The following is a 25,861-nucleotide window of genomic DNA, read 5'->3' on the forward strand; positions in this document are numbered from 1 at the left end:
ACCGCATGAAATGAGAAAACAGTATGGGAGTTCTAGTACAGGCCCAGGAAAGGAGCATTCACTTCTCTGCACTCGAACCCTCCATCTCCAGTTCCTGATTACGTTGAATTTGAAGGTACCTTTATGTTCGCTTTCTAAAAGCAGGATCATCTCATGTATATATATTAATATAAATCTATAGGTTTCTTTCAGATGCCTCTGTGTCTTTAGGAAGCGGATATGTGTAAAGTGTATGTCCTCTAGCTAAATATAATTTATGGCTATGTACCTTCAGTTTCTGTTGTATGTTAGGAAATTTGTCTCCCCAGTGGTAGGTTGGTCAGAAAATGTTGACATAATGGAGAACCACTCTGGGAACTGGCAAATTTGAGGTTGACTTGCCAGTATCCAAAATAATAAGCCTGGCATGAATCATGGCATTTCAAAGATAGCAAGATTGGCAGCCAGTCATCCAGTCAATCTTTTTATAGCAAAGGGGAGGAAAGTGAGACCCCAAAAGCTTAAGTGACTTTTGAAGAACATTTTGCTAATCATTGAAAAAGTCAGAATTTAACCTAGATATCCTACTCTCTAATCATCACATTGTATTATTCCCCACAATGAGAGATGAACAGGTGTTACTTTTTTTTAAATCAGCACATTTGAGATTAGGTTGTTTCTGAGCAAACCATCAATAGCCTTATCCAGTTTATAAATTCCTTGAGAGTAGGAACTGTGTCTTATACAGTTTTTATCACTCACATATTAAATATATTATGGAGTACTTAGTATCTCTCAAACAAGTATTTTTTGAATGACTACTTGATTGAGTACAGAATTAATATGTAATTAGACAATCATTTATTGTACAACAAATAATACAATTAGAAAAACAGACACTGTTTTGAAAAAGAAAGTTACACAACTTGGCAGTTTTTTGGAGAGGTAATATGAATAATTAAATACATGTATTTTAGAACCCTAGGTCTGCTATTTAATAGCTTTGTGACCATGGGGAAATTAATTTTTTAAATATCTCTTCCTTCACCTTATAATGGGAAAAACAATTACCTCATATGATTGCTTTAAAGATTAAATGTGGTTGTCTGCATAAGTAGTTAAAGTGCCTTCAGATGGCAAATAGCCAACAAATACTGATTATGGTCAGCTAAAATATGAACACAGTAATACCTAAACCTTAAAGTTTTTAGAATATAAGTCAGTATATAACTGAATGAGAAAAACCTGTATAGCTAGGGAATATTTTTTTAAAATCTCTTCTTATTTATTCTCTGAAGAAACAATGGAAAATGTGTCTTTATCTGCAGACAATCTGGTGCCATAGAAATAGCAACCTGCTCCAGGAATATTGCTATGTAAGGAAAAAACACCATGGGATATCCATGATTAAGTAGTTTATTGATAGTAATGAAGATGTATTTTTTCCAAATGGAATCTAAACTTAGCTTGTGGGGAGGGATTTTTAAATTTTTTTTAACTCTTAAAATGTCATGAAAATATGAAACACTCCTATGCTTTTTTGCATAAATTTGTGCTCCATGTAAAACTATATAACTTTTAAATATTTGCATCAACTGTCCCAACACTTAGAAGAAAAATAGATAATCCTCAAAAAAAGTTGTCAAAGAGAAAGTAGAAGCCATAATTTATTTTAAAATTACTTGTAAGTACAGTTGCAGTTTCAGAAAGATGGAATTTGTCTAACAAGCTTGTAGATTTATCTATACATGACTCAAAAGCTTAGCACCACAATTATTATAACAGTGTCTGTAAAATTATATCCTAAGTTTCAAGGCTTTCACTGTTTCAGACAAGTTCAATTGCATCTCAAATGATTTCCTTTTCCATGGATATCAGAATAAAACACTTTTAGGTCCTTATCATTTACTGGGAGTCTAAATGAGGACCTAATTGCCCAAGTTTAACATAAAGACTTTCATGAAAATAAAACGGTGCTAAACTCTCCCGAGCTCAATAAGTATATTGTGATTATTTATGCCACCCCTATATTTCTCTTTTCAATTAATGTAGATGGACCTTATGGACTTCGAGTTAATTCTGATAGAGGACTAAAAGTAGGGGAAGTGTTCACTGTGGATATTGGAGAAGCCATCTTGTTTGATTGTTCTGCTGATTCTTATCCTCCCAACACCTACTCCTGGATCCAGAGGACAAACAATGCCACATATGTCATTAAGCATGGGCCTCGCTTGGAAGTTGCATCCGAGAAAATAGCCCAGAAGACAACCGACTATGTGTGCTGTGCTTACAACAACATAACTGGAAGGCGAGATGAAACTCACTTCACCATCATCATCACTTCTGTAGGTAAGTGGAACGTAAAAGGCACGGATCCCGATGAAACCCAAATGCATGTTAGCCTTGCTCTGCTCATATTTTATATTTGTGTGGAAGAGAATATCATTGTGTGTATCATATATTCTAGGAAACTCTTTTTTGAGTTAACTAAGCCATGGTTTCTAACAGTCAAAGAAAAAAAAACCCAAAGAATAGTGGAGAGAGAAATCAGTTGCTAGCTCTGAGGGACTATAAAGAAAAAGAGAATTCAGTATAATCCTTCTATATGTGCATTCTTGCTTTCCTGATTTTACAAAGGGGAATAAAAGAGAAGCAGATTCCTCATTTATAGAAGTTTATATATACTGTTGCATTAAGTCAGACGAACACACCTCCATGAATTAGAAATGTGATTTCCCTACCATCTAGCTTCCTTCTCACTGTCTTTCATGGGCTTCCCTTCTTTCACCATTTGAAACCTGAAATCTGTGGGATTTGGGATTTAGCAACAGGGGTCTCAGCACCTTGGAAACTACAGAATTTTGTAAACTTGTGAAATTTGGCATTTTTAGAAGTCATCTAATTTTTAGAAAGGTCATAAATCCAAAGAGTTAAGAATCATTGCCTAAAATACTTATGCCCACCAAATTCCCAACTTTCTGAGCCTGCTCTTCTCTCTACAGTATGATTTCATTCACTCCTGCAGTTTCATGTGACACTGGTGCATCCCAAATTTGTAAGGTTCTAAAACTGTATACACAATTACCTTCTAAATGCCTCCACTTTGACATGCCAGAGGCAGCATACAGGTCCAATATATCAAAAGTGAGACATCTTCTTGTCCCTCCAATTGCTATTCTTTCTGTTTCCCTATTTAAATGAATGGTCCTAGTAGCTACCAATATTAGCTAGAAAGCTAAATGCCATCCCAGACTCTTTTCTCTTGCTTATTGCCTGCCCAGCATCCAATCAAGTTTGTCCATTTTCCTTTCTTCCTATCTCTCAAGTCCATTCTCCTCTCTCCTCTTTCCTCCTCCTCTCTTTTCTTCTTCTCCTTTCCCTTCCCCTTCTCCTCCTCATCCTCCTAAATATCTCCTCCATTTGTGCCTTCTCTTTCTTTGTCTTTATAGCCCTGGTGCCTAGAATAGGACCCATTATATAGAAAGTCAGTGCATATTTTTTTTAATAAGTAAAACAAGAATATAATCCTTAGAATTTTCAGTACTTGACCTGTAGGCCATGTGCATCAGAATCACTTAGGGATATCTAATAATATATTTTCATTAAGATACCTCAGACCTTTCGGATCAGATCCCGGCAGCTCGTATATGGGATCTGAATATTCAGCAAACACAAGCATGACACCCACTTGTTTATGGTGACTTTTTTCTCCATAGCCTATTACATTTATTTAAAAACTCATAATGAGCCATTAAGGGTTATGACTATTATAAATATACAGATTGATAAATATATGGTAGGTGGGATCTTCCCAAGACTCCTTAAAAATCAAGGGTACTCATATTTGCAAAAATCATCTACGTACACTGGAATTTACATAACAGCATGGTGAGGTTTTGTTTTTACTCATATGAAGAAAATGCCACACTATCTAGAAGAGTGCTGTCCAGTGGGACTTTTGCTTTGAAGGAAATGTTTGATATCTGCTCTATCCAATATAAAACTTCCTACCCTTATTTGGATTTTTTTTCTTTTTTTCCTCTTTCTGTTTTAAATTATGAAAGCAATTTGCAGGAGACTTGAAAAACACAGAACAAAGTTACATATAGTTTCTCTACATATTGCAGTTATTTTAAAGTAAATAAATTAAGAGTTTTAGCTGGAGTTTCAATATCAAACTCTCAAAAATTAATGGAGAATAGACAGAAAAATAGGATATAGTAGACCTGAAAAGCACCATGAACCAATTCAACGTAATTAAGATTTATACAATTTTTACACAACAGTAGTGTGCAAATCCTATTCAAGTTCCCATAGCTCATTTGGCTTTTGAGCACTTAAAATATGATTATGCCACTGAGGAACTGATGCTTTTAGTTTGTCCCTATTAATTTTAATTTAAGTATTTCCAGTGGCTCAGAGAAGGCAATGGCACCCCACTCCAGTACTCTTGCCTGGAAAATCCCATGGACGGAGGAGCCTGGTGGGCTGCAGTCCATGGGGTCGCTAAGAGTCGGATACCACTGAGCGACTTCACTTTCACTTTTCACTTCCGTGCATTGGAGAAGGAAATGGCAACCCACTCCAGTGTTCTTGCCTGGAGAATCCCAGAGACGGCGGAGCCTGGTGGGCTGCCGTCTATGGGGTCTCACAGAGTTGGACACGACTGAAGCAACTTAACAACAGCGGCAGCATTTCTAGTGGCTAACATATATCTAGTAACTGCCATATTGGACAATGCAGTGCTAGAATGTTTACCCAAATTATATTTCATTTGGGCAGGAATTAATAACATATTTTCCTTATAGGTCTCAAAAACATATATGTGTTTGTGTTAGTCTCTCAGTCATGTCTGACTCTTTGCGACCCCGTAAGCTGTAGCCTGCCAGTCTCCTCTGTCCATGGGATTCTCCAGGCAAGAATACTGGAGAGGGTTGCCATTCCCTTCTCCCGGGGATCTTCTTGATCCAGGGAGTGAACCCAGGTCTCTTGCACTGCAGACAGATTCTTTACCATTTGAGCCACCAGGGTGTTTAGGGTTATATAAATCAGGCAATCAATCTTTCATTATTTGACAGCTGTTATGGGCCAAATACTAGGGTAAATGCCATCTGAAAAAAACAATTCCTGCTAACAAGATGCTTACAACCTGATATGGGTGGGTGGCCAGCATGTAAGTAAACAGCTAGCATAGTTTACTTTCTATTTTACCAAGTTTTTAACATATTTAACCAGCTTTTTACCTCAGTGGTTAACTGAAACATAATTTTTAAAAACAGCATAATTAAGTATGTAATTTTGTGGCAATCTGGATGTTGTCTTAGACTTGTTCTTTATACTCATTGCAAGTGAAAACATGTCTATGATATGTAGGTGTGTACTGCACTGAAACGTTCCTTACTCCCTAAACTTTTCCCATTAATATTCAGCCAAGGGATCATAATATCAGAAGCCCCCAATACTTGATTCAGATCTCTTTACCAAAGTCCAAAGACAGCTACAGCCTTAATATCAAATAATTACCTTTTACAAAATCTAAAAAACCTGTTTGACCTGTACAAAGACCAGACATTTGTTATTACTGTAAATAAGAGCAGGTGCTTATTTTTCAGAGTGATTCAGTGTTGTCAACATTCATGACCTCTTTGTGGTTTGTAGAGCTGTTTTCCAATCCCCAAATGTCCACAGAACTTAAACAGTAGCAAATGGCAAAGAAAATGAGTAGTATTAATGTGTTTTAAGTATTTGATTTTTAGAAGCTTTCCTAAATCAGTGAATCTCTGCAATGCAAATTAAAGGTACAAACAAACCAGTTGTCTCAGTGGTAAAGAGCCCAAATCCACCTGCTAAACAGGAGTTGCAGTTTTGATCTCTGGGTCAGGAAGATCCCCTGGAGAAGGAAATGGCAACCCACTCTAGTAGTCTTACCTGGGGAATCCCATGGACAGAGGAGCCTGGCAGGCTAGAGTCCATGGGGCCACAAAAGAGTCAGACATGACTTAGGGAATAAACAACAACAACCTACAGTGAAAAAATTGGACATCATTTGTAACTGTCAGTTGAACACTTACTGACCATCCACTCTGATGAGCTACCTATGTTAATATCTGTGGAAAATGCAACATAATTTAAAGTGGTAAGATGTCTGCCTTTGAGAGATTTTTAAAACCAAGTTACGTTTGACATAACCAGAGTCTAGTTGGAAGAAATAGAACTTCTTTGTAATGAGGCAAAGAAATGTGGCCAATCAAAAAATCTCAAGAGAGGCAAAGGAAGGAGTCAAATTACTATGTAGTCGTAAATTTGGAAAGAAAACAACAAGCGCCAGAAATAATCAAAGGTTTTATTAGCGACTTTTAGTTCAGGAGAGGAAGACTAGAGAAAGTGGCTATTAGCTCTATGTTTTCCTGCCTGTTTAAGACTAAACCAGGTGGTGCCTCCCCGCTCTTTGGACTGTGATTCACATCTAAGTTATCTCTGTAATCCCACGACCTCTCTGTATCTTAGTAGAGATATCCTAAAGAAAACAGGGGAAATAGGCAAAGTCACACACACAGCTAGTCAGTGATAAAGTAATGTCTGAATTCAAAACCTCTCTTTTTAAACACTGAGTAAACTGCCTCCCTTGATGTTGACTGAGAATATCAATGTCTAAAAAATACGTCATGTATCTACAGGATATGTCACGTATATGTACAAGGTGGTATGTATTTTCTTATCACCTTAAGTAACTTTATGCTATAAACAAATAGATACTCTGGTTTATCCAGACATGTATACTTTCATATGAGTGAGAAATAGTGAAATATTTGTAACTAAAAGTAATACCTAGTATGTAACTTTCAAGAAAAGAATAGCAATTAAAGTAATAGCTTAGCATTCATATTTTGGAAGAACAATGATTTTATTACCGTAGTTACTTTCTTGAATGCAAGTATCCCTACTTTGCAATTTAACTAGATCTAAATCACTATTGTGACATGCAATATACATAAAATAAAAATGTTTATAATCAGAATTTAAATGTTCACATTTCATGACAACATTCCAATGTACAAGTTATTAAGAGTTCTCAAGGGTCACATGGCCACAGTTTGAGATTTAGCCATAGTAGAAATATTTTTGTATGTGATCCCACGAAATCTCTCATTTTTTAGTATATATTTCTAATTGTACAACTTTTCATAAAAAAGAGAATGGGAAAATGACCCTACTCCTAGGCAGGAGAACGAATTTACTGATTTCTATTAACTACCTAGAAATTTCTCTGGTTAAGATTTCCAGGAGATGTATTTCACTTTAGATCATGGAGGATAACCACTGAGATGAGCTACAACCACTGAAGCCTTAGGTGACGTCCCATGAGCATCTATCACAGAACAACTGTGTCTGTCAGGTGGGGCTGTGGTAGGGTGTGGAAATAGCATGCCCTCAGTAGGCCATCTTCATTTCTATAGGAACGTGAATCAGTGGCCATAATCAGCTGGCAGACTGGATGGGAGCGATCTCAGGACTCCATTCTGATCTAGAAATAGACACGCTGACTGGTGGCATATGGCTGTCTTGTTTTAGGTGCAGTCTCTCAAACAGCAGGGCTGCGATACCATGGATACCACACCTCTTACCTATATTTGCACTTAATATGTTATTTCATTTTATTTGTTTGCCTAAGGAGGGGGCAAATAGCATTTGCACCAGGGCTTTGCTAAATGAGTCAATCGTGTTTAAATAAGGGGGAGAATGGCATGCTATGTGCTGAACAGTACAAACTTCTCTGAAAGGAGGAAGAGGGGAGCTGCTGCAAGTGTCCAGAGCCACATTGTTTTTAATTTTTTGTTTTTAATTGGAGGATAATTGCTTTACAATGCTGTGTTGATTTCTGTCATCAGTTCAGGTCAGTTGCTCTGTTGTGTCTGACCCTTTGTGACCCCATGGACTGCAGCACGCCAGGCTTCCCTGCTGCCGCTGCTGCTAAGTCCCTTCAGTCGTGAATGACTCTGTGTGACCCCGTCCCTGGGATTCTCCAGGCAAGAACACTGGAGTGGGTTGCCATTTCCTTCTCCAATGCGTGAAAGTGAAAAATGAAAGTGAAGTTGCTCAGTCGTGTCCGACTCTTCGTGACCCCATGGATTGCAGCTTACCAGGCTCCTTCATCCATCCATCACCAACTCCTGGAGCTTACTCAAACTCATGTCCATCAAGTCGGTGATGCCATTCAACCATCTCATCCTCTGTCATCTCCTTCTCCTCCTGCCTTCAGTCTTTCCCAGCATCAGGGTCTTTTCCAATGAGTCAGTTCTTCTCATCAGGTGGCCAAAGTATTGGAGCTTCAGCTTCAGCATCAGTCCTTCCAATGAATATTCAGGACTGATGTCCTTTAGGATTGACTGGATTTCCTTTAGGATTGTCTGGATTTCCTTTAGGATTGTATGATTTCTGTCATACAACTACACAGATCACTCACCAACATCTGTATATATACCCCTCCCTCTTGAGCCTCCCAACCATCCCACCCCCATCCCAGCCCTTCAGGTCAGCACAGAGGGCTGGGCTGGGCTCCCTGCTTTATACAGCAGCTTCCCACTAACTATGCATTTTACACATGGTAGCGTATAGATAGATAGATAGATCACAGTGCTACCCTCTCAATTCGTCCCACACTCTCCTTCCCCCGCTGTGCCCACAAGGCCATTCTCTATGTCCGTATCTCTATTCCTGCCCTGCAAATAGGTCCATCAGTACCATTTTTCTAGATTCCATGTATGAGAAGCAGTGTTGAGAGAATCAGGATGCTCTAGAAGAGAAGGGGGCCTGAACAGGGAAGATCATCAGTTCTGAAAAAAGGATTGTCTTTATTCTTCAGTCTCCAGGGAGAGGATACTCGGCCTTAGCCACGGCCAAGGTTTTGAGCTGACAGGTGCTAGTCACCTCAGGATACTTTCTGATGGAGGGCTAACAGAGGCCAAAGGGAAGAGAGGCCAGAGGGCAATAAGGAAGGAGCCCGAAGAAATAAGGAAGTAATGCTAAAGAGAATGAGTTGGCTCCTCTCTAGGACAGAATGTACAAATTCAGTCATTTCAGGAAACACAAAAGGGACAAAAATTTTAAAATGAAGGAGAGGGGAGGAGATGTGTCTTATCTCGTGTAAGACATCCAGTCCTTGTTTGCTAAACCTACTACAAGGCATCAGAATCATAGGATCGCCTGGCAGAGTCAGTGTATGCCCGAGTGTAACTTCAGCATTATGAGAAACACTCTGAAATAATAATTATTAGCATGTTTTCAAGCTTAAGGGGAAAAACAGCTGAGACGACATTAAAATGTTTTTCATTGTAAAGTGTACTGTAGATGGTTGACCCAAATAAATTAGCACTAAATTCATTTCTAGGGACTAGGGGATATTGAATTCTAGTGAAGGCAGTCCGGCTATCAAGTAGTGAGAGAGTTGGAGTACATCAAACCTGGTGTTAGAAAAGTTTAGAGGAAAAGTGAATATATTGAGCCTACCTGCCAATTATTAAAACCATTAAAATTTTTGCAATCAGGGGAAAAATATATTTCTCCAGTCTCCGTTCTAGGACTTACTGACTATAGCATGTATTTTCATATCTGTGAAACTGATTCTTTATTTGTACCTATAAATGTACTTTTAATTTCTTTATTATTTTCATTATTACTGATATGACATACCTATACCAAGTAAATGGGAAACAAATGTACATTTGGTTTTATACACATATAATGCACATAGATTTGATTGTGTATATCTGAAAATTGGCTAATTTTGATTTCAGTAATTGGATCTAAAATGAACAAATAAGAGAATTCACTTGCTAAAAGTGGTGCCCAAGTAATATGCTGTACCTTAAATCATGCCATTTTATTACTGAGCATTTCTTATCAATTTTTTCTGCTATGTTACTTTGCTTTTGTATCACTGCTGGTGTCTCAGACCATTCTGTTTGCCTCTATCTTATTGACAGCCACACCAGGGTATGCGTCCTTCTGAATTTATACTTTAGAAGTAAAATTGAATAGCTTTGTTGAGCTTCTAAAATTGTACCTCTGAAATGGTAGAGAATATGAAAATCAGTCATATAAAGAATATCATCTGGAGATACTGGATCTGAAGAAGAGAATTCTCAGGGGAGAAGTGAGAGCTTCGTCAAACAATCGATGTGGCATCGTGCAGAGGCTGATTTATTTGTTGGAGTCCAAGTAGATTTGGGCCTAATGATTTAAAGGATTTCTATTTCTCATATAATGGTCAGGCAAGAGTGGTAGAAAGAGTAGAGAATTGTAGTCAGCACTACTAAATTAAATTTGAGTCCTATATTAGAATTTTAGCTTGAACATCTTTACTATGAAAGTTATTATTACTGCATTGTTTTGATTTTCATTTCTCTAATAATTAGTGATACTGAGTGACTGTTGGCCATGTGTTTGTCTTCTTTGAAGAAATATCTATTTATGTCTGTCCATATTTTGATTGAGTTTTTTGGTTTTTTGATAATGAGTTGTATGAGCTGTCTATATATTCTGGTTTAAGTCTCTGTTGGTCGCATCATCTGAAAATATTTTTCCCCAGTTCTTAAGTTGCTTCTCTGTTTTGTTTATGGTTTCCTTTGCTGAGTATGCAAAAACTTACAAGTTTTATTGGGTCTCACTGTGTTTTTTTGCTTTTATTTCTTTTGCCCTGGCAGACTAATCTAGGAAAATATTGCTGTGATTTATGTCACAGAATATTTTGCCTAAAAGCATTAGTTCTGGTTAGATTTTTTTTTATCTCTAAAATCTAAGAGACAAACAGTGTATAACAAACAAGAGAGGAAAAGAGGAATAAAATAAACTCCTAATAAAACCAAATTAAGACAAAAAAGGAGAGAGCAAAAATGTAGGATATGTAGAAAAAAATCAGATTATAGTTAGAAACCAAAATATATTAATAATTACATTATATATTAATGGACTAAATATTCCAACTAAAAGACAAGTATTGTAAAGCTAGGTATTAAAATACTATTTAACACTTATCAGAGATATACATTATATAAAGGATGCTGTAAGTAAATGAGTGAACAAAAAAGCCATGCAAATGGTCCAGAGAAAGCTGGTGTGGCCACACTAATACCAAAGAAATTAGATAAGATTTAGATATATTTCTTAAGATAAGAAATATTACTTTAGGTTAAAAATGGACATTTCATAAAAATGAAGTGGTCTGTTCAGCAGGAAGATATAAAAATTCTGAATTTATATGCATCTACTAGAATAGCTTCTAAATACATCTAATAAATAGCAAAAATTGACCAGAGAAATAGAAAAACCCACAGACTGGGAGATTTTAGCATATGACTGATAGAACAAGCAGTCAAAAACCTAATAATGATAAAGAAAAACAATTTGACCTAAATGAAATAATATGAATATTGCACACAGCAACTACAGAATTCAGGGGATATTGTTCAATTAATAAGATTGTTGCCATGTATGACAGTGATGGAAAGATTGTTGATTGTTACACTTAAGTGATGAAGATGATAATACAGAGAAAATTTAAAAGTGCATTGTTTCCATAGCCATTACGTTATATATGGCCAAAAAATATTTGAGTTCTTCCAGTATTCAAAAACTATTATCCAGTTTAGCAAAGCAGTTATTCAAATTACTGTTAAATGAAGTTCCAACAAATGTCACCATTGTTTCAGTTTCATCTTAATAAATGTCAACCAACATTCATGGTGAAGTTACACTTGTTTATCTTCAACGTAAACTATTTCTTTGCTGAATTGGATAATAACCAAGCATTTATTTGAAATCTAATTGTTTCAAAATATAGTTGAAAATATGTGAGTTCAGCAAAAATCAACAAAAACAAACCATGAGAATCGGTTAGATATCTGGAATTAACAATAAAGAGTATTGCATACTTTATTATTATAATAATTCTAAGTTAGGCTCCGCATCTATCACATCAGTAAAATTTATAACTTTTGTATGTATGTGTGTGCATACAACTCTTCTGATAATTGGTTGTTAGCATACCGCTGCGTTGTTGTTCAGTCGTTCAGTCATGTCCAGCTCTGCAGCCTGATGGACTGCAGCACGCCAGGCTTCCCTGTCCTTCACTATCTCCCGGAATTTGCTCAAACTTATATCCATTGAGTCCGTGATGCCATCCAGCCAACTCGTCCTCTGTCGTGCCTTTCTCCTCCTGCCTTCAATCTTTCCCAGCATCAGGGTCTTTTCTAATGAGTCAGTTCTTCACATCTGGTGGCCAAAGTATTGGAGCTTCAGCTTCAGAATCAGTCCTTCCAGTGAATATTCAGGACTGATTTCCTTTAGGATGGACTGATATGATCTCCTTACAGTCCAAGAGACTCTCAAGAGTCTTCTCCATACCATTGCATATAATGTCCTATTTGCATAAACTTCATGTAAAACTCTGGCTGCCTCAAATCAGATAATATCCAAGCAACAAGAGAACTTAAAGGCCAGTCACTCCAGCCTCCTCATTTTACTACTGTGAAAATCCAGGCCATTAGAGAATCCAGGCTCATTTAGCACTTCCCAGCTCTTTAGAGAAAACAAACCTGCGAAGTAGGAGCATGGTATCTAAAGAAAGGCCTAGACCTCACACAGTGATCCCCCAAATGCTAAAACAGTTACCGACTAAAAGGCCAGCATTCTAACAGTGGGAGAGTGTAACTTTTTATACAAATTATTAACTGAGAGAAAAGGAGGAAAAATAATGTATCTAATAAGTTTTGTGATGTTTTGTTCTAGCTCAGAACCAATAAGTTACAATTCTAGCTCATTTTATACTACCTTGCTTTTACTTCTACCCAAAGCTGAAAAAAGTTTAATTTACAACCTGTTTAAAAGCAATAAATATTACATAGCTATTGTAATTCCATAAAAAAACATTTTGGGGACTTCTCTAGTGGCCCCATGGTTAGGAATCCACCTGCCGATGCAGGGGACACAGGTTTGATCCCTGGTGTGGGAATAACCCACATGCCGCAGCGCAGCTAAGCACACGCACCACAACCACTGAAGCCTGATCACTCCGGAGTCCATGTGCCATAACTACTGAGCCCATCTGCCACAACTACTGAAGCCCTGTACCCTCGGGCCCACGCTCCACAACAAGAGAAGCCACTACAGGGAGAAGCCCGCACACCGCAGCTAGAGTGTAGCCTCCACTCATTGCAACTAGAGAAAGCCCTCATGCAACAACAAAGACCCAACACAGCCTAAATAAATAATTTTTTTAAAACATGTAAAGAAAAAAAAGGAACATTTTAAGAACACAGTTCTCTGAATACCTACCAGAAACATATAAACATACCATCTGAAATAGTCAAGATTTTTGGTGAAGAAAAGCAACTTGCCTAAACTCTTAAGGACTTAAAGAGAGTATAAGAAGAACAGTTCATGGAGAAATTAAAGGAGACATCATGATTCCCCTGACTTTTTAACTGGAGTTTAACATATATGATCTACACTACATTTTAACAAGATTCGGGGAAGATTAAAAAGTGCAAGTGTTGTAGGTAGAATAGCTGAGAGAGTATATATAGGTCCACAGTGAAAGAAGGGAAAGATTAAGTTTTCATCCTTATCTTGGCTGCTGGAGGCCTCAGCCGAGTCTTTGTGGTAGAAGTCAACAGGATGCAGGCTGGATATTTATTGCAGAGTTGAGTCTCCACCGTGTTCTTCACCACACCCAGATGCTTCAAGCTGTTCTCCACCATGGCAGAAGGGAAGTGATATCCCGTGACTGTGACCCCCCACATTCAACTGGACTGAGATGGGCAGCTACCACCATTCATGTCCACATCAATACCTGATTCACATGTAATATGGAAGACATCTGTTACTTGCTTTTGTTGAGGGTCACAACAATTTCCACTTCATAGATTAGCTCTCTGACTAAGCATGTTATAGTCTGTAACTAGTGTCAACTTTGCCATACCTGGTAAATTTTGTCAAAACAGCATCAAAGTGAGGAAGTACAGAGCGCCAAGAGTCTGGGGTCTCACCTGGACTCTGCCACTTACTTCCTGAGTGACCCCAGGGTCAGATTCCCCATCTCTAAGAGGGCATAATACTAATAATGTGCTGTGCTGTGCTTAGTCGCTTAGTCGCTCAGTCGTGTCCGATTCTTTGCGACCCCATGGACTGTAGCCCGCCAGACTCCTCTGTCCATGGGGAATCTCCAGGCAAGAATACTGGAATGGGTTGCCATGCCCTCCCCCAGGGGATCTTCCCAACCCAGGGATGGAACCCAGGTCTCCTGAATTGCAGACAGATTCTTCGCCCTCTGAGCCCTCCCTAATAACATTGTTGTGACATCCAGGGGTTAATACGTATCATGAACTCTTAGAATGGAGCCTGATGTATTATAAGCACTCAACAGGTGTTAGCTATTAGCACTCTATTTTCTATAGGAATAGTAACAAAAGGAATGACTTGCAAACCAAAGTGAATTGAAGTCCAAAGTGGGACTTAAAATATTCTATTGACAATCACACACATTTTATTTTAGAAATTATAATCTCTTTATTGGTCAAACATTAGCAGTGATTTAAACTTAACACCTCTCCTCTTGCACATTTAACCACACACCACCACTCTAGAAAATCCACATACATGAACAGTGTTTAAAAAGTGAGATGGGAAGAGAAAGAGAGAGCAGCCTAGCATCTGGGGATGTTCGTACAATGAGATCCAACAGATCCAAGTTAAATGCTAGCAAACACTATTGAAAAATATGACATGAGCTATTTACTACATCTAGTATAACATAATGGTATTATTCTGAACAGCTCACCACATTTCCAATCATAAATATCCTTAGAAAGTTTAGTGTGTATTCTCAAATAAGTGTATTCCTTCTGTTAGGTCTTGCTCAGACTCTGTATGTGTGTATATGTGTGTGTGTGTGTGTATAGTGTAATATATGTACATTTGCAATACTGTACCATTTAGAATAAAGCATAAAGTCAAGCTATATAATAATTTGTTATTGATCTTTAATAAAAATATTAAAATATACTTGTCTTTTTATTTAGGAATAGAAAAGCTTGCACAGAAAGGGAAATCATTGTCCCCTTTAGCAAGTATAACTGGAATATCACTCTTTTTGATTATATCCATGTGTCTTCTTCTCTTATGGAAAAAATTTCAACCCTACAAAGGTAGGTTAAAATTTTTAAAATATATACGAATGGTTTATATGTATACTAAAAAGTATCTTACTATGTTTTTTTCCTTCTGGTTTTTAGTTATAAAACAAAAGCTAGAAGGCAGGTAATGTATATGTTTCTATGAAAATAATTTTTCTCTGGAATGCTTTTTCCTCAATGATTAAGACTGACAGAAACACCAATTTGTCTTTTCAGGCCAGAAACAGAATACAGGAAAGCACGAACATTTTCAGGTAATGGCCAGACTGAGAGGGGCTATGTATTATCATTATTAGTATATATTGTTAATATTAGCTATTCTATATAATGTACTGTTGATATAACAGAATTCATGAGATAATGCTAACCATCCTCTCCCAGGGTGACTGCCCTCACTTCACGAAGTGCTATCCCTTGTATTAGTTTTGTGTAGGTCACATAGATCTGTAAGATAAGCCCCGAAAGACACTTTCAACACCATTTTACAGGCAAGAGAACTAAGGCTCAGAGAGACTATCATTCGCCCACCATCACTGACCCATACTCCATGATCCTCTTACAATTTTGGAACTGCCCAAGTGTTCCCTCGCTGTGTCAGTCTGTAAAGCAGACACAGTGCTGACAGCTCCTGTCCAGGGAGAAGAGGAAAGGGAGGTCCCCCAGGTTGCTGCTTCTCCGACCCTAGGGGTGCCCCTCACTGCCATCGCTTCTGACTCCCGCCTGAGTTGTTAACAGTGGGGCTTTTGCTCAGGCCTTAGAATCATAGGAGCTGGATTTCTGTCCCGTACGCGCCTCTTCCCCCCAGTGTCACCTTGGGGAAATTCTTTTTCCTGACCTCCACTCATCTCTACAGTCACACTCATAACGTCCCCTTAGGGTTGCTCTGAGAATTAAATCCGGTGATATAGGCACCTAACACAATGCCTGGATTCTTAGTAAACATGGGTCTTCTTCCCCTTATCTAGTCCTTTCTCATAAATAATAAAGTGTTGGAGTTCTGAAAGCTCCCAGAGACTATCTGGAAGAGTCACCCTACATTTTACAGATGATGGTTTAGGTGATATTGGACTTGTGTATTCTATTTTGTATGCATAGGCAGCCATGAAGTGAAGTGCAAGTTGCTCAGTCATGTTCAACTCTTTGCAACCCTATGGTCTATACAGTCCGTGGAATCCTCCTGGCCAGAATACTGGAGTGGGTAGCCTTTCCCTTCTCCAGGGGGTCTTCCCAACCCAGGGATCAAACCCAGGTCTCTCACATTACAGGTGGATTCTTTACCAGCTGAGCCACAAGGGAAGCTCTTAGTCACTTATTTTTTTATTAGTCCTGGTGGACTCTGTTAGATCTAGCAGGACATAGCAATATTATGGGTGGATTAAGAGCTGCTGCGATTGACAGATTGAGGCCTTGGTGGCCACAAGTCTCTGGTAACTGAAAGTTACAAAGGGCAAGGCTGCCCACATGTGTTTATTTGAATATATATGATACACCAGTGTTCCTACATCAGACTTTAAGGATAATTGTCCCAATTCAGTTTCAGTTCTGAGCTTCAAAAAGAGTGATTTCCAGTACTACTTAGTGGTTGCTACTGCTGCTAAGTCGCTTCAGTCGTGTCCAACTCTGTGCGACCCCATAGACGGCAGCCCACCAGGCTCCCCCGTCCCTGGGATTCTCTAAGCAAGAACACTGGAGTGGGTTGCCATTTCCTTCTTCAGTGCATGAAAGTGAAAAGTGAAAGTGAAGTCGCTCAGTCGTGTCCGACTCTTAGTGACCCCATGGACTGCAGCCCACCAGGCTCCTCCGTCCATGGGGTTTTCCAGGCAAGAGCACTGGAGTGGGGTGCCATCGCCTTCTCCGCACTTAGTGGCAGCATGACTATAGAGGATTGTCGTTGTTCAGTCGCTCAGTTGTGTCCAACTCTTTGCGACCCCATGGACTGCAGCAAGCCAGGCTTCCCTGTCCTTCACCATCTCCCAGAGTTCGCTCAACTTCATGTCCATTGAGTCAATGGGAAATGTTAAATTGGAGTAAACCATACCACTGGAAGTAAACCATAAAGATCACTTTAAAAAGGTTTCTTAAAAAAAAAAAAAAAGAAGTATAGCAATCACAGTACAAGGCATTTGGTTTGTAAGGAGTATTTGTTTTCCATTTCAGGCCACGAGGATGCGCTGGATGACTTTGGAATATACGAATTTGTTGCTTTCCCAGAAGCTTCTGGTGTTGCCAGGGTTGGTTTTCTAGTGGCTGCTTATCCTAGAAGTAGCATTCTGCTTCAGCAGAGGTGTAAGCAGCATTCCTTTAAACCTGGGGGCACTGCAATCCAATGACTGCACCACCCTCAGCCATATTGACTCACTCTATAATGAATGGCGGTGCCGGATCTGGGGAGCTAAAGTGTCTTTCTAAGCCTCTATCAAAAAGGCTAACACAAATAAGGAAATTACACGAATTAATAATCATTCTTTACTTGGTAAGCTCAGTGGAGAGAGAATTAACTCGGTTGAAGGTCAAAAGAATTGAATAAAAAAGGGACGGAGAGACCCTGGTTTAAATCATTCTACATCACTTTGATGACTGTGGACTGTCTCTTCACTGACGGTCTCTGTCATTCAGCTTCCCCTTTAATTCCCCCTCATATCTCCTGAGGACATTGCAGAGACAATTGATTATACAGGTACTTTATGCTCTTCAGAAGAAAGGTAGTGTAGAAACCCAAAATATGCAGGTATGTATTTTAATTTTTTCTGAAGGTGCAAGAGAACTTTTATACAGTTAAAGTTTTTTTTTCTTTTCCAGTCTGCACAGACAAGGTCTTTGAAGCAATCAATTTTGTTTAAGAGACAAATAGAATGTTTCTCTGAGCTAATCAGCCCATTAACATTTTTACAGATTTATGTACAACTGATCTTTCCTGTTTCCTTATTCCTCTGTGATAGTTCACCTAAGAAAGGGGCCCCTGCAATGAACTACTTGCCTCTGGGCATTTTCATTTCCATTTTTTAAAACTATTTGCCATTTAGGATTGGTTGTCTCACTTGTTCAGAGAATTCTAAGGTTCTGAGGTTCATCCAGCAAGTTACCTGGCCACAGGCTTTATTTCTCAAATGCCAGTGAGTAATGGAGGGGAATGATGGAACTTCATCCTCTTGTGGGTGAGTCATAGCACCAGTGTCCACGTCATCACAGGTAAAGGGCAAAACTGCATTGCAAAATCTTTGCAATGTCCTGTTCAGTCTCAGGCAGGATAGGCTCACTGTTCACTTCTACAACCAAAAAGACAAAAACAAATAATTTGGTGGATCAGTTATTTCAGAGACAGCTCCTCATCATGACAGCAAGCACCCCTCTCAGGCATGTCTTTTAAATGGAAAAGCAGGAAACTGAAGCCTGATAAGCCCTGGAAATGAATTTTGAAGTCAGATTTTATTCCTAGGAATGCATTGGAAAGGGGTGAGTTCTATGTAAGAAACTTTAAATTTATACTTGCAATTAACCAGTACTCAGTTTTAAGATTGTATTGAGAGGACCTCTGTTTGCTCAAAATGCTACTGTTCTAAAGAACCTAAGGCCAAGAAATGAATGCTTGATTACATACCAGAAAAGTGAAAGTGTTAGCCACCTAGTCATGTCCGACTCTTTGTGACCTTATGGACTGTGGCCTGCCAGGCTCCTCTGTCCATGGGATTCTCCAGGCAGGAATACTGGAGTGGGTAACCATTCCCTCCTCCAGGGGATCTTCCCAACCCAGGGATCAAACCCAGGTCTCCTGCATTGCAAGCAGATTTTTTACCATCTGAGCCACCAGGGAATCTGTCATAAGTGGAATAGCTCGATTTGGAACCATACCCATCTTCAGAGATGAAAACTCCTGAGGAATCAGCTGAGGTCTTTCATTGGCAGTTCCAGGTGCTTTGGGAAGAAGTGAGAAAAACAACACGAACAGCCCAAGGAGGAAGAGGAAAAGGATCCACGTTAGAAGCAGCCAGAATTGTGTGAAGATTAGCAGTGAGTGCAGTGGCTTTGAGAAAGGAATAATAATAACATGACCAAGATCTCAAAATTGAAGTTAAGAAGGGGAATGAATTACTAACTTTATGAGTTTTCAAAAATCGGAATCCATCTTTTAGTTTCTCGTGATATGTGAACAGATGAATGCTCCTCTGTCTACTTGCTATACTTTTCTTTGTCCATTTAGCACTTCTTTTTGGGAATTGTACAGAAAGCCATGGCATAGAATGAACAAATTTATTACTTGCTAACAGCTCTAGTATTAGGTTAGGTGAGTAAGTTAGTCATTTTCTATATAGATTACTTTTTAAAAAAAAATTTTAAAGACTTTTTTTGATGTGGACCATTTTTCAAGTGTTTATTAAATTTGTTACAAATTGCTTCTGTTTTATGTTTCGGATTTTTGGCCACGAGGCATGTGGGATCTTAGCCCCTGACCAGGAATAGGACCTGCACCCACTGTATTGGTAGGCAAAGCCTTAACCACCAGACCAGCAGAGAAGCCTGTAGATTGCTTTTATCATTGCCCCTGAATACCTCTATACCAAAGAAAATCAAGAGTTGATCTTAAGTCCAGACTCTGAACCAAAGTTCCCTTGACACAAAAATGATGGGATCAATCAAATCACATAGCCTAGGACTGTTGTGAAAGCTTTAACAAGTAGAATGGAAATAGGAAGTTTCCAGAAAAACCTGAAGCTAAGATGTTCCAAAGTGATCTGGCAAGTCAAATTGGGATGAAATAAAGAACTCTTCAGATGATCTATATAGTGCAAAGAGTCCTCTACGGATAAGACTATATAAATACAAAGGACTGAAAGTGGCCACAAGTAGCCACAAGTACAATGAACATAGGATGAGTTGGGATGAGGAGGGGAACCAGACTTTAGCAAAAGACTTGGGAAGTGTTTATAAGAATAGCAGCATCAAATATAAGAAATAGGAGTTAATGAAACAAAAATGGCACTTGCAATAATAAAATACATGTTGACCTTAACCAAGCACATGCTACTATACTTTCCACATTCATCCAAGCCTTTATTTTTTTTTAATTCACAAGCTTTTATAGTATGTTTTATTTTGTTGAATAAAAACATTCAGTATTCCGTTTTAAGTCTTTACCTTTAAAGCCCATTACTGCATTCAAACCAAACCATCTTCCCTTGTATGTTCAGTATTTCTTGGTACTGTCTTTACTAACTTGCCACGTGATGAGGGCTTCCGGCTATACATTATTCTTTTTCCTAAACCACCTTTGCACACATTATTGGCAATTAGTATCAAAAAGCTAAGACTGAGATATAAAGGATAGTAATATATGCTCTTTGATTCTAAGCTATCCTGATATCTTCCCCTTTGCTATTTTTTTTTCTTTCTATTGCACTTCCTATACAGTACTGCCAGCTTTTTGCTTAAATGGAGGAAAAAAGTGATAGTTTGCCCAGCTATTCCTCTTCTGACCTCATAGCTGTGCCACTGCACAAACTACTATAGGGTAAGTGAAAGGAACTGTAGCAAGGAGGAAATGGATATTGAAGGGAAGTTGTTATTGTTTAGTCGCTAAGCCATATCTGACTCTCTTGCCACCGCATGGACTGTAGCCCATCAGGCTTCTCTGTTTATGGGTTTTCCCAGGCAAGAATACTGGAGTGGGTTGCCATGCCCTCCTCCAGGGGCTCTTCCCTACCCAGGGGTCAAACTCACATCTTCTGCATTGGCAGGTGGATTCTTTACCACTGAGCCACCAGGGAAGGCCACGAAGGGAAGTTAAACAGTTCTAATTCTCTCATCACCACCTCTTCCAGCTATGTAGCGAAGTAGAAATTCCATTTGCTGTTCTGCCAATTATTTTAATGTGCTCTATTTTCTAGATACCCACGAGATCTGTTCCAGCCTCTGATGGTGTACCAGGGCAAGAGCTGCACAGTACAATTTACGAAGTTATTCAGCACATCCCTGCCCAACAGCAAGATCATCCAGAGTAAGTATGAACTTGAGTTTGATGATACTATGTTGAGAGGGCTCAGCATTCAGCCCCTGCTGTCCCCAGACTTTATTGAAAGGTTCAGAAGAAAAAAATACATTAAAAACAGAAAATTATAGCTCCCCTACATGTGAACACACTTTCCCACCTGAGAACAGCTGTAAGAAATAAAACAGGCAAACGTACAAGTATCTTCTGGGGCCAAGTACTTGGGCCAGTGGACTGGACGCAGAGCTCTAGAATCTAGCATTTCCCCCAATGAATCCACTTCTGGAGAAGGGGGTTGTTAGGCCAGTTCTCAAGCCATCTTGGTTCTCTTGCTGATTTTCCAGTGGCTGTAGGGTTTTTGGAAAAGGAAATGGCAACCCACTTCAGTATTCTTGCCTGGATAATTCCATGGATGGAGGAGAATAGCAGGCTACAGTCCATGGGGCCACAAAGAGTCAGACTTGACTTTGGCAGCTAAGCACACATGTAGTGGTTTTAGGCTCAGTGATCTATCACCATGGATGGGTGTGTTCATGTTCAGTCACGCAGTCGTGTCTGATTCTGCAACTCCGTGGACTGTAGCCCACCAGGTTCCTCTGTCCATGGAATTTTCCAGGCAAGAATACTGGAGTGGGGTGCTATTTCATCCTCCAGGGGATCTTCCTGAGCCAGGGATCAAACCCGTGTCTCCTGCGTCTCCTGCATTGGCAGGCGGATCACTACAAATAGGACCAGGAAAAAAAAAAACCCTGCAAAACGTGCCCAACACTGTCCCCATCAAATGCCCACGTCTCACAGACTCAAAGCAGTCTACTCTCAAGTGAATAGAACCACCGTGGTAAGGGCTGGGCTCACTCCAAGAAAAGCCGGGAAACTGCTCATCCAGTTAACCTGGGGGCTGACACCAGGCAGTCGCCTTCCCTTCCCATAGGTGGAAAAACTACGCCAACAGACTTTTGGAATAAAGAAATGAACTTCCCTTTTTTTGTGGGCTGTAACTGCCTGCAGGCATAACTGCCACGAATCATCTTCCATCATTTCTCTATTTGTCATTTATTGACTTTGAAAAGAACATCAATAACCATACATGGGAACTTCCCCTTTGGCAAAAGAAAACAGTTCTAGCAAAGTAATTCATGCACACCTCTGGATGAATACCAAAAATAACAGCTAGCAGTGGATGAATGCCTGGGAAATGGTCTTCCAGGGAGGAGACCCAGCCTTGGGGGCCTGTGCATTCATTTAAGGGCTGAATAAGTGACAGGAGCACCTCAGAGGACCCCATCAGTGCAGTCCTTCTTGTCTCAAGGAACCTGGAGAAAAGGGAGTCAGGTGATTCGGAACAGACTCTGACAGAGCTGGGAGCTTCCGGTTTGAAAAGAAAAGAAAATTGCTTTGTAGCATTATGATATTAATCTAATAGGACACCATAGTGGAATGTTATTCCAGGACAGTTAAACAAAACCTCTCTAAAATGATACCCAACCCTCTTTACTGTCTGGAATAGAAAATGAAGGGGTATTTTTCTTTGTTAAAAATAAGGAATATATAGAATTTTGAGAGTATGCCTGCTTCTTAATTTTAAGATTTTATCTGCTTCCTAATTTTAAGATTGTTTCCAAGCAAAAATTTTGCCCTATTTAAATTCATTTGTTTTTCTATATGTCCTTTATTCTATATTTTTCCAGTTAGCCTGCAAACAAACCAAAGGAAGACTTGAGGTTTATCTTTTAAGTCTCCAAATAATGAAATAAATATTGATTTTCAACTGTGGAGTATGGCAGCTATAATTTCAGAACACCAAATAAAATGATTTGGTGAAAAAAATGATTCCTCAAATTAAAAAAAGAAATCATCCTCAGAAATTAGACTGCTTTCAGACATGAACAATATCACTAAAATTTCTTGAGAGTATAAAATTTTATTTCAGAAATAAACTTTGAAGGTTGAAAATACAGCAGAAAAGCTCTTTTTCGAGTTCATTAAGGACTATTTAACTGCTGTTGAGGACGTGCTCCTTCCAGGGGCAGTCCACTCAAGACCACCCCCCACCCCCGCCGCCCCCCGCCACACACACACAGAAACCAGTACTCGAGAAACCAAGCACCACTCTTGGAGAGTTGGAGAACTCAGGTTTATTACACCGGCTGCCCAGAGGAGTTAACACTCCAAGCTCTGAGCCCCAAACAAAGGGATTACAGAGTTTTTATAGACAGACTGTAGTGGGCAACACTAGTTCTTAACAGGCTGGTTTAAACTAAGGGGTTTCGTGCGCAGGAGCAGCAGCCAGGACGGGGAGGGGAATGCCTTCCTGGACAGGCGTGATGAAGCAGGTTTGCAGGCCGGTGGGCCATTGCAAAGAGCAGGACAAGGGTGAGTGAGATAAACTCCAGTTCCTAGTATTGCAAGTCCCCACTTTCTGAGACTACGTGACTACTTGATCTAGACTTTGCAAGGGGCAAGCTGATTTACAGAGGCAGAAGGAGGTTATGTAAAATTTTAACTTTTCCTCTTCACCCATTCCCCATCTCCTTGGTCTTTCTCTTCTCACCTCATTCCTCCCCATCTTCTGAGGAAGTTCCATTTGTGTCTTTGCTTTGACTTTACCTCCATCCTAAGATGTCTTCACTCTCTGAATCTGCCTTCTCTTTCCTTCTTCTCTCCTCCTCGGTCTCCTCCTGTCTCCCTTCTCTCTAGTATCACTTTTAAATTTTCTTCTCCTCTTTCTCTCTTCCAGCTCATCCTAAATAGGAACCAACATTTTTTTTAAACTTGTTTTCCTTGAATACAGATGAGGCTACCTATTCTAAATTTTAAAAACAAGCAGGTAGAATATTTTCTTTTTATTTCATCAGAAACTGTTTTGCACTTGTATTTTTTTTTACAGTTAATCCACAAACATCTCCAGGTCATTAACTATGTACTAGGGATAGAGATTAAATATAAGACATAGTCTTTTAAAGGTTTCATAGCTTAGTGAGCTCCTCTTTGCTTGTTTTAACTGAAGATCAGTAATCCTTAGTAGAACAAGTATTCCTCAATAGAATAAACATCCCCTAAGCATGCAGAAATCATTTTTCTTTCCTGATTATCTATGGTTTTATTCTCTAGGTCCAGTTAAATTTAGAGATCAATTTCATGAATAATGCAGTATTACAGGTGGTTAGTGAATCTCCAGCATTCCCAGCTTGGGGTAAAGAACTCTAACTTACTGCTTTCTTTACCTCTATTTGACAGTTGGTTGTGAGATAGAAACACAGCCAAAATGTTTTTCCTTTGGCTCTTAGACTATTATTCTAGCAGTGTTGTTTTCATTACTACACACGTCTATTACCTAACTGAACTGGTGTTTAACAAATTGGTGAGTTGGCCTGTGTTCATATTCTAGTACTCGGTCATTTGTTTATTGAATTCATGGCTGCATTTATTTAAATGCTGTCTGTCAACCTCATTAAATACTCTTGGCACAGTTTGTTTTAAACCCAACTTGCTCATAGGACATTCACGTAAGTCAACCTTTTAGTTTCAAAAAGAAATTATCTACAGAATTGAGTGATGACTTACTTTATACTTATTGACTTGTAAATGTAGTTTTCTTGAACTAGTTCAAAGTTCTCATTATTTGCAGCTATAGCAAGGAATAAACGAATTTAAGGTTCTTCAACCTGTAGACCTGGAAATCTGTAGAACATTTTGCATGTCTCTTCACTAGGTAAGCATTCACGGGCAAAGCAGTGCATTTAAGTGAAATAAGGAAAGCACATTTTGAGGAAAGCAGTGGAAATGTGTATTCATCTGGAATCAGTGAAGAAATCAAGCCAGATACCTCTTACTCGTTGGTCCTTTTAATGCAGAATAAAGCCATTTGTAAAAACCTGACTGCAGATTTCCCAGCATACACACAGTGCATTATGCCGCAGAGGAGCGTGGTGGGGCAAGAGTCCCAGAGGACGGTCTTTATCGTGCTGACGGAAGAAAGAAAAGGACGGGACTTTCCAATTACTTTTTTTGTATCAAGTTTCCTACAAGGCTCAATTAGTTCTAATCTATACTTTCCCTTTCCTCAGCACCGACACTATCCTATCTAACCTACAAGTGTGGAAACTTTTATTTGTAAAATCTTCAGCAGGCTTTGTTTTATTAAATTTTAAATTGCTACACTTTTAAATTTTCATTCCCAAATTTCCTTCTTGCTGTTTGTACCATGGAATAATAAAGATGATTGTCACAAAAGCAAGAGTGTGCCTTCTCCTAGGTTGTCAATCACCAATGGAGTTTTTTAAAAGACTTGTAAAACACTGAAGGAAATGACTTATTAAAGTCTGATTTTTACTTTTGTTCAAGGAACAGTGGATTCAAATAAATTATTATGCTTTCACTTGTATATAGCCTTGATTCTTTGTCTTGCAGAGTAAAAAGCTTACATAAATTGACATTATAGAATTAGATTTTTTTTAACCCCTTTTCCCCAGTGTGCATCATGGAGAGCTACCAAAATAAAACTCTTGCTCTCACATGGCTATTTACTTTTCAGGCTAGAAATTTTTTCTTTATTGGATTGTGACTTCTCCTTGTATATTGCTGTATTCTAAAAAACAAAAACAGAAACCAAATGGTAGAATTTAAAAACACCACTTTATAACTCCCAAATGAAATAACTGATTCAGATAAGAGTTAGCACTAGGCAAGACTGCTAGATAAAATTTAC

At 38.9% G+C, this 25,861-nt stretch overlaps 1 protein-coding gene across 8 annotated transcripts in view; it reads left to right on the forward strand.

The window, feature by feature from the left end:
* HEPACAM2 (HEPACAM family member 2) overlaps positions 1–25,586 on the forward strand; it is a 56,589-nt gene extending 31,003 nt beyond the window's left edge. For 5 of the 8 annotated variants that reach the window (XM_070471596.1, XM_070471583.1, XM_070471607.1 and 2 more), the window contains exons 4-10: positions 2,032–2,328; positions 15,057–15,182; positions 15,270–15,294; positions 15,387–15,424; positions 17,328–17,401; positions 21,053–21,162; positions 24,866–25,586. In XM_070471596.1, coding sequence (XP_070327697.1) covers positions 2,032–2,328; positions 15,057–15,182; positions 15,270–15,294; positions 15,387–15,424; positions 17,328–17,401; positions 21,053–21,162; positions 24,866–24,869 — 674 coding nt within the window. In that variant the 3' untranslated portion in view covers positions 24,870–25,586. Of the gene's footprint in view, positions 1–2,031; positions 2,329–15,056; positions 15,183–15,269; positions 15,295–15,386; positions 15,425–17,327; positions 17,457–20,576; positions 20,677–21,052; positions 21,167–24,865 lie in introns of those variants that run through there. The other 3 variants (XR_011489075.1, XM_070471560.1, XM_070471571.1) reach the window with 3 other exon arrangements.
* Positions 25,587–25,861: the final 275 nt, after the last annotated feature.

The sequence above is a fragment of the Odocoileus virginianus genome, chromosome 1, assembly GCF_023699985.2.
Source record: "Odocoileus virginianus isolate 20LAN1187 ecotype Illinois chromosome 1, Ovbor_1.2, whole genome shotgun sequence".
NCBI classification, from domain to species: Eukaryota; Metazoa; Chordata; class Mammalia; order Artiodactyla; family Cervidae; genus Odocoileus; species Odocoileus virginianus.